Genomic DNA, 15,457 nt, shown 5'->3' with positions numbered 1-15,457 from the left:
TTCTGTTTTCAAATTCAGGCTTAAAAAAATATTCAATTTCCCCAAAACTATTTCAAGTTTTTTTCATGATTTTCAAAGCCAAAAAGCCGCGGTCTCACTGAATATCTTTGTCCAAGCGACAGAAACAAATTCGGCGTTGTTGGTGTAAAAATATATTATGGCAAATTTTTTTTTAAAAAAAGTACCTTTCGATAACATCAATGAAATGGATAGACATTCTAGTCTTCTCGGATAAGGACGAATAAATGGAGGTCCCGTCTCCTGCAGGGTTAGAGGTAGGAGACGTTAATTTCCCACGCACGAGATTACTGTGTGATGGATATCCTCCCCTGGGGTGAGATGTGTGGGGGGAAAAGGTGAGGTAGTTGCATGGACTAAAGCGGCTGCCAGAGGCGCCTGATAATGCTGACATCCGATCTCAACCTTAGTAACACTGTAGACCTTAGCAATTCAGCCTATGCTGCTATTAAGGTATCGAATCATTCACTTTCAGAAGTGAAAACGTTTTATTTGCAACTATGGCTACTTAGTGGCGTAGGTGTACACACGCAAGATTTTTTCTTATACTCCATTCACAGCAATTAAAGCTTAGAAATGTGCTAAACCTGCTTTGATAAACATGGTTCAATTTGTTCTCTTGATATAAGCTACTTAAAGAGGGGGGCTTTGGGATTTTCGCTTTTGACTGTTTTTTGGATCGGGTTTTCGGTTTTTGGGCCAAAAAGGTTCGGTTTTGATGTTCAGAGCAGTTTGCGGATTTTACGTGTTTTTGCATTCGGTTTTCACAAAAACTCTGATGTGGTTTTCGGTTTTTCCTTTTTGACCCCTTTAAAGGTGAAAATGTAGCGGTTTTGTCAGGTTTGCATGCGGTTTTAGGTTTTACTGCCTTTTTTCGTCAGTTTTTTCTCCGGTTTTGCGGTTTCCCAGAGGCCCCAATGCCCCCCTCCTTAAACTGAACTTTGTTGACTTCAAATCTAACGCCCTGAAAGGAAAAGTTAGTGATTTCTTGAATCTTATGAAATGTCTAGTTTTCTAGTTCTTCGTTTCTGATTTTCATTTAGTTAAACTTGGTTTTAACTAAACATGTGCTGCTGATGAAAATCGGGTCCTACTCTGCAGACGACGAAGCATTACATAAAAAAGACGATTTAATTCTCAATCATCAAAGCTACGTTTTCATTATTTTTTTTTACCTAAAAGACTTTTTAGGATAGTAACATCCTTCGAAAACTAACTGTTTGAGTATTCTTTTGAATAATTTGCCATCATACTATTCTAAATGCTTTTATCTACTGCCATATCTTATTAAAAATATTTTTTGACTGGGATCAACACCAGTTTTTTTCTTTTAACCACTTTGTGCAAAATTTTGCGAGTCTTCACTTTAAATGCCTAAAAATGTACTTCGCTCGTTGCATTCGTGCAATGCACTGTTCCATTTTCGAGTTAAAAAGGGAAAGGAAAAAAAAATCAGTCAGGCTCTAGGGATGGGAGCGTGCTCCTCGTAAGAGTCCACAGGGCTGTAAACAACATCTTGATAACCAAACGCCACGGGGCCGCCAATTTCCAATCCCTGCGGGGTGGTCCACAATGAAGAGCAGGGCATGGCGACTACAGCCACACGGAGACCATAACGAACCTCCTCTGTTGTGATTGGCTGGCCTGTATCTTCATCAACTAAGGTGATCAGATCAGGAACTGTGGCCAGAATACTCTTAGTTCCGTCAGGTTTGGCGACGAACGCCACGTAGTTTTCATTCTGAAATTCTATGCTGAGGCTTTGATCGATAAATTTCCCTGAGCCCTCGATGTTTAACTTTCCTTTGTTAAAGGCGCCTTCAGTTACGCGGCTAACATCAGCTATCTATATACAAGAAAAAAAACCCCAAATGTCAAATTATCATTACTGCACAGGTTTTGAGAGGCTTTCAGGGGTTGTTTTACCCAACAAGTCGGTGGACAAAACAACATTATCAGTACAAAAGTCATAGAATCTGACCGAAAGCCTAACAAACACCAGACGGATCAAATTTAAGGGTGCACCTGTTCCTATTGTTAGGCATTACACTTCTTGACTGGCGAAAGGAAAGACACCTGAAATGCCAGCCTTCCATTCGCTTTGATCAACCTTACTGTTACTATCGAATTACTAATAAACGACGCTTCGAAAAAATAACAAAGAAACAAACAAAAACAAAGAACAAAAACGAAGGCAGAGGGAAAGATCGCACCTTGCCAACAATTAAGAGTTTCCCATTTTCGTGCTGAAGAATACTATCCACGGGTGACGCCTTATTGTGTCTTGCACGAAGCACAGTGTTCCCCAGGCGCCATGTTCTACTCAAGGTATGCAAAGCACATTTTTCTTGCACATCTTTCCAATCGAGGACAAATGTAAAGCCAACCATACAGCTGAGGAGTAAATGATGATAAAAATAATAACACTAGTAAGAATAATTATAAACATCATTTATAAAAAGCACAATTTATTTACAAAGAAAAGAGACAATGTTGTTGCGACGTAGATAGGAAGTAAAAGGTAGTAGTGCCCATCACACCTGTAATGACAACAGATTTAATTCTCTCTCTTATCATGCCTTTAACATCAGCAGGTGTTAAAGACGCTAATTTCACATTTTTGGGTATTCTTTCTAATTGTAAAGAGATCAACTGTCCTCTACAAGTTTCACAAAAAGCAATTTATCGTTTGGCCCAAGACACAAGATCACAACAGTCAAACGCCAGCGTATATGCGAACTTTCTAATGACTTGGTAGCGTGCTTTCTCAGAACCAAGAACGAATTACAAACAACCACTTAAGCCAAAAAGTCAAGTCGAGGTGTTTCAAAATCCTAAACTTTCTTGGTGAAGCTCAAAACAGATTGGTAAATCAAAGGTATCTCCGTATTTTAATGAGTTTTGTGTTCGAAAAGCTTCCAGTTTTCCAGTTTCCTTTAACAAATTCCTATTACCTGTGAGACAGCAATTTTTCCTGTCTTCTTTTTAAGTATTTCGCGGTAAATTGACGCGCAACCGGCCAAAAATGGATCCCCTTGCGCATGTCCGACGTTTCACCGCTGTGTTACGAGAAACTGATAATTCAAATCAGACAATGAACATTTAGCTTCCTAGCATGCTCCAGCCGCACAAAATACGCTGCACAAATCACGCGTGACTTTTTGAAGCTCATGTTAAACTACGGAATGAAAGAAAAGGAGTAAAGGAAAACAGCACAGTAGCCTCTGAATTTCTACTATTAGCAAAACGGAAGTTCTTTATTTACCCCATCTCTACTGTTTTAATCCTTAGAAAGCCTTCCAAGTGCTTTGACGTTTCTGCAAAGGTCAACGCAACTACATTTCCTTTCTCATCCCCCACAGCTGCAGGGTATGGGAGGCTGCCATAAACAAACGGCAAAAACATCTGCAACTCAGGAAAAGCTCGCCCCATGCCATCTGCGTCCACAATGGGGAGTCCCAGTTCTGCACCAGCCACTAAGGGCTCGATAGAGTTGGCACCTACTATCTCGGCACACACCACTGCGACGACTTTGCTTTTCGATTCAAGCTGTTTGAAAGCAAATAAAAAATGAAAAAAGTGAACTGAAGACATGACTTTGCTGTAAAAAGTTGTGAAATAAAATACCAATACCTCTTAAAAAGAGTGCAAGGTGAAAGGTGAAGTTTATTAGTATTCCCCGAAAAGACCCGAAAATATTTGCAGATGTCAATCCGAAGGTAGCAAATTCTACTAATTCATTCAGAATTCAAGCGTTGGTCTAGTCTAATGATCATATCTTACCCTCGCACAAGACAGTTTTCACCTATAACACCTGAGCCAACAGGGCAGCAGGTAAGCTGTTCTTCAAGAGTACACCAATTGCACAATTTGTAAAAGGATCGTTTATTAGAGTTTGCATGGCGAACTGCTAAACTATCCAGGAAAAGTCTATGGCAGAAAGCTTTCTCCAGCCTGTACCTCACTTTTAGAAGACATCCAGTCTTGAACATCTTTCGCTTCCCTGATTCCATCCCCATTGTCATGTTCATTAATAGCACCACCAGCCCTTGAAATTGCTGAAGCTACCTCCACAGCTGAGATACTTTCTCGTCCACTAAAAAGCTTCTCAATCAAGATAACAGGGGCACCCATGAAGGCTGGAGTTATTACGTTACCCGTCAATTCAGGAGTTGATCCCAGTCTGAAACAAAGGAAGTGAAAAGAAATAAGACTTTCAAATCAGTACATAAACAATGGTTGCCAACATTTAATTTCCTGCTCTTCCCTCGCCTCCCCCTTTCCCAAACTTACATTCCCCATGAAGTTATTAAGTAAACATTCACATTTTCTTCACCATCAACGCCAGCCTTATTCCTGTAATCATCATCCTCAACTCACCTGTTCGGATGCACTACACGAATCTCCTTCTTATTCTTAATGAGTTCCAGCGCTCTCAGTCTCCCAAGATAAAGACTGCCTCCTCCACCACATCCCATGATACCTGCTCCGATGGCGATACACTCGATATCAAATTTGTTCAGAATCCAGTCACCTGTTGCCGGGTCTACATACGGATCACTAAACACAATGGCGTCCTCGTCTTGTGCGCTCGACTGCTGTGCCTCTTCAGAGACTTCTTTGAAAGGTGAAAGTTTTTCACTCGATAAGATGCTAGATATCTTTAATCCTAAGAAAAGGGAAAAAATTAGTAATTAGAATAATAAATATATTAACTGCTCTCTGGCTACCATTAAAGATACTGATTGGTGATCCCAAGAAACGACGTCATCGCAGATGCCTTTTTGTGAGGCTAATTTTGTTTACTTACTCGGAATTATTTTTATTTTTATCTCACGACAAAAGCAGAAAAATCAAAGAATCGAAGGCTTTTATAAAAATTAAAATCGGGGAGTTCGCCCCATGTGGTGCCATTTGACAGGACGAGAAGTTTCAGGTTTCTATGGGTATGCAAGTACAAATGCAATAGATTTTTTACCAATCATAGCACTCGTTGTATCTAAGTTTTGTTATAATTGTATATATTCTACTTTACAAGAAAGTTTTCTATATTTTTGTAGCAGACATGTAGTGTGATGATTACCCATCTCCGATAATTCATCAATGCTGTTTGCTTTGCACTCAGCCAAATCTCCAACCACTTTAAGGTAAAATCGTACTACATTTTTAGGCAGATAAGCCAGCGGAACCTCCTCTTTGTCGATCACTTCCAAGGTTTGTTCGTCAGCTCCAGCCTCCACTGCTCTTTTACGCGCCCCTCGCTCGGCCTCCTCCCATGCATTTTCACGGGTTGTGTTTTTCAAAGTGACTACATGATCAAATGTACCACTGACTTTACTTAAGGCAGCGCCAACGGCATTTGCAACCTATAGCATTAATGGTACACAAATGATCGCTCCTAACACACAAGATAGCAAACAGTGTGGGGAGAAAAGAGCTATGATAAGTAACTCAGTCGACATTTTTCATTGTGGATTCAAGATATGACTTTTTCATTATGAATGACATTTCTGCGTCTTTTGTTCATCCGTTTAGTGACGAAGGGCTAAGGCTCGAAACGTCAGCTTTTTAACTCTTTACGGTGGCCAATTTACAAATTCAACTTAGTTGATATTACCAAATAGGTAGAAAAGGGTTAAGTAACCCAGTTGACATTTTTCATTGTGGATTCAACATATATGCCTTTTTCATCGTGAATGAAGTTTCTGAGTCTTTTTTTCATTAATTCAGTGACTCATTCTCACATTCAAGCTCACAAGATAGCAAACAGCGTGGGGAGAAAAGAGCTATGATAAGTAACCCAGTTGACATTTTTCATTGTGGATTCAAGATATGACTTTTTCATCATGAATGACTTCAGAAGACGTGACCCAAGTCCAGGGAAAGGATGTAGAAGAGAGAGCGAATGATATGCCTGTTCTTATCAACGAAAACTGACTTTTACCTGATAGTTTGGAGGACAAAATACTTTTGATGCTCCTTTCAATGTCTGTGACAAATCCACAAGAACGCTCCCTCCACCAACAAGGATAACAGGCTGGTTCTCACCGCTGAACTGTTTACGAATACAGGATCGGCATTAATACTCTCATTACTAACCCAGTACTTACGGTCCTGCACGCTGTAAACTTTCATCCGATCAAGCATAGTCGGAAGTGAAAATTCAGATTTCCAACTAATCTTACCTCATTACTTTCTTGACGGCCAATAATAATTTCAATCTTATGGATAAATCAATTTAACCTGGTTGTGTTCGAAAAATAGAATTGAGTTTGACAGCATTTTCTTTGCTTTCAACCATAAAATTTAACTTCTGTTACCAGCCTACTTAGTAACATCAGAGGCTCCAGCGGTCTACCATCACCTGTAAAACCTCTCATCGCCGTCTGCTGAGCCTGCGAGCAGGCTCTCGTGTTTGGATTTGTACACAGCCGCCAACTACACCATCGGCAGCCAAAATTATTCATTTTGATTGGCCGAGAGAAATGCATTCAGTTTCTCTTAAAATAATATGCAGAAGAGAGGTCATACTGAGCAGAAATAGGAATTCAGTGGAAAAATCGTAATAAGCCTTTAAGCCAGGCTACAAACTTTATTGCTGCTAACAAAGTTATAAAAAATATAAAATGATTGTATAATTTATATGTATTTTAAATGACATTTATAAGATACCTTGACCAAGTCAATTGCGGCTTCAATCTTTCTCTTGATCTCCGCCATTGCTCCATCCTTAACAACCTCTGGAATGTCCTTAGTTCTTTCCTTATCTCCAATCTCACAGAAGCCAAAAGCAACAGCTATGTCAGTAGATGTTATTATCTTCCCTCCAAAAACCAAAGCTTCAGTCATCAACTTGTATGCAACGCTTGATGGGCCAACTGTGATTACCTCCTGAGGGAATAAAAAATTATGTTGTAACATTCCTTTAATTATTTGTGGGAAAATATCTTGAGTTTGCTGTGATCGTGGGTAAAGCTTTGGCAAGGCTACACATTTATCAGCACATACCTATGCATATAATGAACATTAAATTATCACGTTTTATGAATTAAAACTGCTCACCGTACAATGACAGTATTTTTTTTTTTAAATATACTTTTAACAATAGAGCCTCCCTCCTTCTTGCGGAACCTTTTTTTAACAATGTTAACGACAAACCTGCGTCTGTTCTATGACTGATCCTCCTCCAAGTCCCACACTTAGCACATCAGGCATTTGGAAGTTGGTGTTAACTCCTCCAATCTAGATTTATTTACAAGTAAATGATGCACATGGAGTTAAAATATAATAAAGCCTAGTCTAAAATATCCGTAATAGCTGAAGGCTGATAATCTAACCAGTGAACCGATTTTTACTCAGACATAGAAAACAGCCAACCCTATCGCTTAGCGGGGCTGCAAGTCTGAACGAATAGTAGGTTGAGTATTAACTATCAACCATTTCAGGTCACAGTTCAAATAACCTATTGTTTCCAATTTGATTTTAATTTGTTAGGTTCATAATCCACTGTAAGTCTAACGTTGGTTATTTTGTAAAATCGAGACGTTGGCGCGCGAGGCGGTGCTATTGTAAATACAAAGCCGTCATCGCGTGAGAGCAAATTGCTACAAATGTTCGCTTCTGCGTCGATGTTTACATGAAAAGTCGCTTTCGAGGATTCAAAGTCTTAAGAGTGTTAACGTGCCTTTACTTCGATTAGATAAAAGTTTGAAAAGATAGATCTAATTTGCGACCTAATCAACGCAAAGGAAGTTTGAAGTCCAAAGAAGGTTTACGTTATTTGCCGGATGGCGCGGATGCAGAGAAGAGGCCCAGCGTTAGCAACCATCCTAAAGGTCAAATGAAAGGTAATGTAATTTTCATCACAATTGGTTCTTTTTAGTTACGTGGAGATAAAATGAAATGGCTTGAGAGCAGTGATCAGCTTTTAGTTCACGGAATAAATCAATTGAATGGATCGAGTTTGGAATAGGCCGCAGTATCACAGAGCGGCGGAAAAGCAGTTTGCCAAAATATAACCTCTAGTTTTTTCTTTACAAGATACATAACTGCTTTGCTCGAAATAGAAGGGCGAGCAAATTCCATATGGGGCAGACGAAGCGATATCGTAACCTAACGTCTCGTAAAAGATTGATCTGTCAAGGAAACTTCTCCGGTTTGACGAGGACATGCAACCAAGTGAAATCTCTCCAAGCATACGTCTTCTTTTCAGGTAAGATACAGTGATACAGTGCATTAGTTGAATTGTTGTGTATTAAGACAGTGAGATTTGTTCATCAATAAACTATTTTGTCGTTATTTATGCGTGTTTTATGAGTTGTACGGCCGAAGTATAAGGCGGTATTTTTTAGTAAAGAAAGACAGACAGCTTACAAATTTAAAATCAATTTTTCTGTAATATTAAAAAAACATTACTGTACCACCAATTAGAATGTTCGAGAACTTGTTCCAAAGTGTTACAGTAGAAATATGCTCCAATTTTAAAACTGCACGGCTGAGCTCAGTTTCTTAAGAATTAATCTCCAGAAAAATGGCCCTATCTAAATTAGCTAATCTCCCCGTAACGAGTCACAATCTTAATACTTAATAATTGATCATTAACTTTAACTTAAGATTATCTAAAAAAAAAAAAGTAAATAAATAATTGATCTACATTATTGAGAGACCTGTCACAAGGATGGCAGTCTTTATTACATAACTTTTCCATATTAGCTAGGTTACCGGCCTTGGCAAATTCAAGCATAACTGAACTAAACTCCCAAGGTGTATTGTTATAATTAATGATTACTACTCTCAAGTTTTTCCTGAATTTAATCACAACATACTGTAAATATGACATTTAATGTTTACAGTCTTCGAAATTTTACTCAACCTTAACTCTGGCAGAAGCTTGTCTCGGAAATCCCCCTTTAAGCACTCCTACATCAGTAGTGGTTCCCCCAATGTCAATAACAATCGCATCTTGCACACCTGACAGGAATGCTGCTCCTCGCATGCTGTTTGTTGGGCCTGATGCAAATGTTAACACAGGAAGGTGTAGAGCTTGCTCTGCACTATAAAAGTAAATACACAGACATAAGTTATTTCCATGTATACTGCCTCCTATACATGGAAATAACTCATACAACACAAAGTCTATAAAATCCACAGTAAATTTGAGGAACTTTCTAACTTTGCAAGCTTCCAGCTTGTCTCACACATGTTACTTACATAAATGTAACCAATAAACTTTAGATATTTGGAGCAGTTGAAACAAAAAGCCCTGAGACTTCAAAAGAGTCTTAAGAATCACTGTAATTGCACTGGTTAATATTAATACATGTTATCCCCCATGAATATCAATACATGTAAGAGTTGGCATTTTGAGCAAAGAAAGGACAAAGACAAAAATAAATCTTTGAGGAGATTTGTTAAACATATAGTGATTGTAAAATTATAATTATTACTTACTGACAGCTGATAAAACTAATGGTCTTAGGAGAATCTAGAAGATTATGCTCATTATTTTCAATAAAATTATAAGAATGCAGATTACCCCACATGTATTATTAAAAAAAATACAATGTTCCTCCTGAATGCCTCCTGGATGGCTAAATATTAATTAACAATTTCTCTCAATATCTGAACAACCTCTTCTATCATAGTTCAACATATGTAAGTGTGAATTAGCTGGTCTTCATGTTTTCACATTTTAGTTTCCACTGTATGCACAATCATGAAGAAACCTGCAGTAATGCATAAAGCCAAAACAGGATTAAAATACCAATTAATAGTTACATAACCGTCTATGAGTGTACCTAAAACTGAGGATCCAAAATACTTATAAGAATATCTCCCTATACACTGAAATTGTGTACATGTACTTTCAAAAGATATCATGTGACTAAATAAAGACCACCAGTGACTAAATAACAAGATGACTCTCAGTCAAAGTTAATGGTACAATAAAGCAACGTACCTCATTATGGTGCCATCATTCTGCGTGAGATAAAAGGGACATTTCAAGCCAAGGGTTGTCAAAGCCTCACAAAATGCCGCCACAGTCTTTTTGCAAAGTGGCTTTAGACTCTCATTAAGAACAGCTGCATTCTCCCGCTCTAGCAAGCCTATCAAGCCCACTTCATGAGAGAGTGTCAGACTCATATCTGGATGGGCAGATCTGATAATCTCAGCTACTTTAACTTCTTGTTCTTTTGAGGCAGGAGAGAAAACTCCAACAATGACTGCATTTCTTATTCCTTAAGAACACAATAAGATACATCAGGTAAACCACTTGAATGTTGAAATAAACATAACAATAATAGAAAGAGGATTTCAGTATAGCCCCATGTCCATGTGAGCTCATCCACTCCACAATTTAGCAGGCATGCATCCTTCTTCCAACAGTGAAATTAATGATGCTCAGAGAAGGAGAAATCAAGTAGTAATTATTACTGAAGGCAAGGTGATTCAAGTGAATTGTAGACCACAGACCTGCTAAGTGTACTTCATTAGCAATCCTCTTCACTTCTTCCTCATCAACATCAGTTATACATGAACAGTCATACTGAAATCCTCCATTGAGGAAAAAGTGCATTCCACCAACAACATTCCTCAGATCAGCAGGGAAATCACACAAAGGTGGGATGGCTCTAGTTGCTGGTCCACACAACCTTAGCACAGCCACTTTGGTGAGGAACTTCCTCTGGACCACAGCATTCACAAAATGAGTGGTGCCAATGTTTACCCTAGTCACATGTTGAGTTGGATTGGGTTGATATTCCTCTGGAAGCTGGCTCAATGCTGATTGGATGGCTTCAGAGATACCAGAAGTCACATCCTCAGTGGTTGGAACTTTAGCTGAGCAAAGCACCTCCTTCATTCTAAGGACCACAGCATCAGTGTTTGTGCCACCAACATCAACACCAATATAAAGCCACTGCATGGTGGACATGTTAATTAAGGGTTTTATGTATAGACCTCATTGAAAGAAACAACATTATTGTCTTAATTGTCTTTGTTTGCTCATTGGTTGAGCAGATAAGGCCAGCAACTATTAGCAGAACTAAATTTTAGCAATTTGAGTATAGCATGTTTTCAGAATCAATGCATCACTGCTACCCAACTTTGAAGCACTTATATGACCATGCAATTGTGACTAATACTGAGAGGTTACCAATCCTACAGACTAGGAAACCTGTATGGATGGATTAGTCCAACTGCGGATCTAGGGGAGGGAGCTGGGGGGCCCGGCTCCCCCTAAATTTGGATAAAAAAATAATGCAGAGGAGAAAAAAGCTGATAGGTGTACCCATACACACAAAAAAGCACCCCCCTTTTAGCTCAAGGTCTGGATCCACCATTGTAGTTAGTCCCTATCTGTCATCTACACCTGGTTATGGTTAAACGAGACATTACAGTAGAATAGTAAGACAGTATAATTAATTAGGTAATGTCTTTATTCAATAAGGATTACACATAAATGTTAAAAAATAATATGCCAGGGGCCCTCAAAGAACAAAATATATACATGTACAAAAAAGAGATAAACTATGGATATAAGAATAAAACATATGGGCCTGTTTATATGAAGGTGGGGGACCCCAGGCAGGTGCAGTAACCCACCTAGCTGTAGTAAAAAATAACTCGCCTTTACTTACAATACCACTATCCCAGGGTCCCAGGGTGAGGTTGTTGGCATGCTTGTTTGTGTAACATGAACATGACCCCAGCTAGGTGGGTTACCCCACCTTGGGATGGCAAATTTGACATGGGTTACTCTGCCTGGAACACCAGGCAACCCACCAAGTGGATTACCCCACCTATCATGCAATTGTGATCAAGATAAAACAGTAGATTATATTCTTAGACAGGTAGGTTTAACTTAGTAACACCACCTATTGTTAGCATTCTGTGTATACAGTTATAAATTCATTGTGTGCTTTGCGTACATTAGAACTAAGAATGACAGAAGAACTGCAGAGACATATTTTTTTAAAAAAAGGTCATGTATTTTCTTAAAATCTCAACATATGTCTGCAGCTAAGATTTGTGCTGTATAAAGGTCAAATTGTCCAAAAAATTAATATAGTGACAGCATTTTGAGGAGGCAGCCATGCATCTGTTCTAATGTGGACTAACGATTTGTGTCACTTGAGGGCACAGCAGCACGAAGGCAAAGATGAAAGTGAAAATAAGCTTTATTCTGTTGACCCCTTCCTTATAGGGGCTTCTTCAGTGACAATTAAAGTTAACAACACCATGCATCGAGTACTGTAAAAAAAAATTGCAATGTAAATATAAAAAATAGAGTGATTACAAGCTAAAGAGGCCGATTCAGAGCCACCCGACATAAAGCACAGAGGTGCAACTCAGTTGTTTGAGACTACACCATTTAATGACTGCCAGAACTGCTCCTGGAGCTCACTTTAAATCTGTGTTTAAAAGGCATGACTAAGCTGCTTTACGAAGTTAAATGAATCATCTCACTAGTTCCATATATACAAGGAAACAATTCAATCTAAAATTATATGTTCTCTGTCCAGAAACGGTTTTAAAAAGTGGAAATTGTTTGGAGCCACAAGGTGTCCTATGAGTTATCTCCCCTCTTCTTATAAACTGAGCAGACAGTCGTGTATTTTGAAGCTAAAATGGAGTCTTGGTATAATTGAGATTGAACTAAGGGGATCCAATGATGATATGATGATGAAAAAAAAAAACAATATCTGTATCGTCAAAAATGTAAGCGAAGATTGAATTTTAAATTTAATTCTTAAAGGAATGTTTACGCAACTTAAATTGTTTTTCTAATATTATGCAGCCTTTGCCTGACCTTCTGACACTCACCTCTCAAAAGACCAGATTTCTGTCACACCTGCAATTTGGATCAGAGTAGAACTAAACTTCTGAACTCAACTACTACGTGAAAACCCCTCCAATAAAATCTTCACTTGTTGTTCCACAGGTGACCCAGGATCACTATTTGTGTCACATGAACATGGTTAAAATAGAGAGAACATATGGGGTGAAGTTTAGGTCTGGGAATTTGCTTGAAAATGGAAATAAAAATCAGTGAAACTTACCACGTGGAGATTTGTTGTTGGCCAGCCGTCTACACATCCTCGGAGACCCAGGGGCTGAGTCGATTTCAAGTTGGGGCATGAAGAGCCCCTGGGGACATTGCCTTGCAAGACTATTTCCAAACGGTCGCAGTCGTTCTGCCATCTGATTGGTGCCATAAAATCTTTGTGTTTTTCTGCCCAATCAGAGTGAAGTGTGCTTTAGAGTCCTTTCGTGTGTTTTAACACGGACATATACTAGTAGCCCAGTTGCTTATAGTTGCTCGCCATGTTTATTAGGACCGTGCGACAGAGATTTGCTTGAGGTGAAAAGTTTCAGTCTCGGCACACAACGTAAGAGAAATCGATCAGATTGTCCGCGAAAATCTTACCGGAAATTATACTGAATACTTTCGCAGGTATCACTAGAGAACGTGTTGCGAGGCTTGTATACCACACGATGGTTGCAGTCAATTGATATGTCGCTTTAAACGTTAAACTAGATTTAAGCTTAAATCTTTCTAGATTTTTTGCATAATTTGCCGTGAACTTTGCCTATCCCGTGAAGTTATTTCGTCGCACGGGCCACGCAGGTATGTCGAGCTACTGGCTCTTTCGCCTACGTAGCTTTCTGCTTTCTCTACCCGCCAAAATCTAATCTGAGTAGTAAAGTCGTTCACAATACGGCCAAGGTTGCAGAGAACGTTAAGTTCGTAAACGACCTCCAGCAACTACTAAGAGAAAGCTTAGCTGTGTTTCCGGTTAGCTAATTAAAATCTGAACAAAAACTTATTAACGAGAACATCGTGGGAAGGAGAGATGTTTTTGGGCAGTTACCGAAGGGGTTTGGAAAGAGCTTAATCTTTCGACTGCTATCTAGTGTTGAAATTCTTGAGCTAGGTAGGCCACGGATTCTCCTCTATTCCCTTGGTCATTGTCATTTCACCTCAGTCTGTCGAATTTTGAAGACCAAGTTAAATACCTTTGATCATTGGGAATCGATCCGATGCTGTTTTCAGTGGGAAAAACAAAACCAAAGACCAAGAAATATTGGATGGAAAGGGCGGGTTTGCTTTATTGCAAATGTCAGCTTAGTAGTACAGGGTCATCTAGCCACATCTAATAAGCAAATGTTTCCACGCTTAGCTTTTCTTTTTTATCGAGCGAAGATGAGATTAGATTTTGACATGCACAGAAAGTTGCGCAAGTACCAGTTGCTCGACATACCTGCGTGGCCCGTGCGACGAAATAACTTCACGGGATTGGCAAAGTTTCAGTCAAAGCAAATTATGCAAAAAATCTAGAAAGATTTAAGCTTAAATCTCGTTTATCGTTTAAAGCGAAATATCAATGACTGCAACCATCGTGTGGTATACAAACCTCGCAAACTTTAAAACACGTTCTCTGGTGATACCTGCGAAAGTATTCAGTATAATTTCCGGTAAGATTTTCGCGGACAATCTGATCGATTTCTCTTACGTTGTGTGCTGAGACTGAAACTTTTGACTTCAAGCAAATCTCTGTCGCACGGTCCAAACAAACGTAGCGAGCAACTGGGCTACTAGTATATGTCCGTGTTAAAACACACGAAAGGACTCTAAAGCACACTTCACTCTGATTGGGCAGAAAAACACAAAGATTTTCTGGCACCAATCAGATGGCAGAACGACTGCGACCGTTTGGAACTAGTCTTGTAAGGCAATGTCCCCAGGGGCTCTTCATGCCCTAACTTGAAATCGACTCAGCCCCTCGGTCTCCGAGGATGGGTAGACGGCTGGCCAACAACAAATCTCCACGTGGTAAGTTTCACTGATTTTTATTTCCATTTTCAAGCAAATTCCCAGACCTAAACTTCACCCCATATTGTTACGTGCACGAATGACCAAGAAATGTCCGCTAACAAAGCATTTATGAAAATAGACTCCCGAGTACGATATATGGCACGCAACAAAAATGTAACAACAAGCAGTTACCCATTTTAACTATTATTTAATTAGTTTTACATCGTCTAATTTACTTAGGTTAGAGATTAAGTTAAGCAGTTCATAAAGCAGGCTTACAATCCTTCATGCCGTGTAGGTGTTCATCGTCTTGATCAACTTCCAATTCCAACATCCGCCGACTGAAGACCACAACGCTTGGCTTTCTTGATTTATCGCATCCTTTCCTTGTACACAAACTCTTCCGGAGGACTCCATAGTAAACTCTATATTCTCTATCTTCTTCCTCTCTCGACTATCGTCTTTTTCATCTCTTTCTTCTCTTCGGATATCGCAAGGTCAAAGGGTCATAGCCTTGTCATATCATAGCTTCCACAAGTTCAGTCAGCAAGCCACGAGGGTAAGCCCTCGGGCAAATCTTTTTTGTACTTCTCACAAGCCAGCTTTTATACATTTACTTTA

At 39.2% G+C, this 15,457-nt stretch overlaps 1 protein-coding gene and 1 long non-coding RNA gene across 2 annotated transcripts; both read right to left on the bottom strand.

Moving 5' to 3' along the window:
* Positions 1–487: 487 nt before the first annotated feature.
* LOC148716654 (uncharacterized) lies at positions 488–10,975 on the bottom strand. The gene is made up of 12 exons (XM_088744506.1): positions 10,492–10,975; positions 9,977–10,256; positions 8,891–9,071; positions 7,177–7,260; positions 6,691–6,909; positions 5,963–6,073; positions 5,102–5,384; positions 4,399–4,687; positions 3,979–4,201; positions 3,284–3,567; positions 2,232–2,412; positions 488–1,864 (listed from the first exon to the last, which is right to left on the bottom strand). The coding sequence occupies exons 1-12, from the start codon at positions 10,949–10,951 to the stop codon at positions 1,475–1,477; spliced, it is 2,985 nt and encodes a 994-aa protein (XP_088600632.1). The 5' UTR covers positions 10,952–10,975; the 3' UTR covers positions 488–1,474.
* A 1,204-nt stretch (positions 10,976–12,179) lies between these two features.
* Positions 12,180–13,321, bottom strand: LOC148716653 (uncharacterized). Its single transcript, XR_015995152.1, has 3 exons — positions 13,080–13,321; positions 12,844–12,871; positions 12,180–12,270 (listed from the first exon to the last, which is right to left on the bottom strand). It is a non-coding gene; the product is annotated as an uncharacterized LOC148716653 (long non-coding RNA).
* Positions 13,322–15,457: the final 2,136 nt, after the last annotated feature.

Source organism: Stylophora pistillata, chromosome 14 (assembly GCF_964205215.1).
Source record: "Stylophora pistillata chromosome 14, jaStyPist1.2, whole genome shotgun sequence".
In the NCBI taxonomy this organism is placed as follows: Eukaryota; Metazoa; Cnidaria; class Anthozoa; order Scleractinia; family Pocilloporidae; genus Stylophora; species Stylophora pistillata.
This window is presented reverse-complemented; position numbering and strand designations above follow the sequence as displayed.

What these genes read in the sequence shown, in the direction of transcription:
- LOC148716654 (XM_088744506.1), bottom strand. Translation starts at nt 10,951, where the DNA reads ATGTCCACCATGCAGTGGCTTTATATTGGTGTTGATGTTGGTGGCACA. An exon ending in CGTGTAGTGCATCCGAACAG is followed by an intron (nt 4,202 to 4,398) that starts GTGAGTTGAGGA and finishes CCTTTGTTTCAG; the next exon opens with ACTGGGATCAACTCCTGAAT. An exon ending in GGATGTCTTCTAAAAGTGAG is followed by an intron (nt 3,568 to 3,978) that starts GTACAGGCTGGA and finishes GCTTTCAAACAG; the next exon opens with CTTGAATCGAAAAGCAAAGT.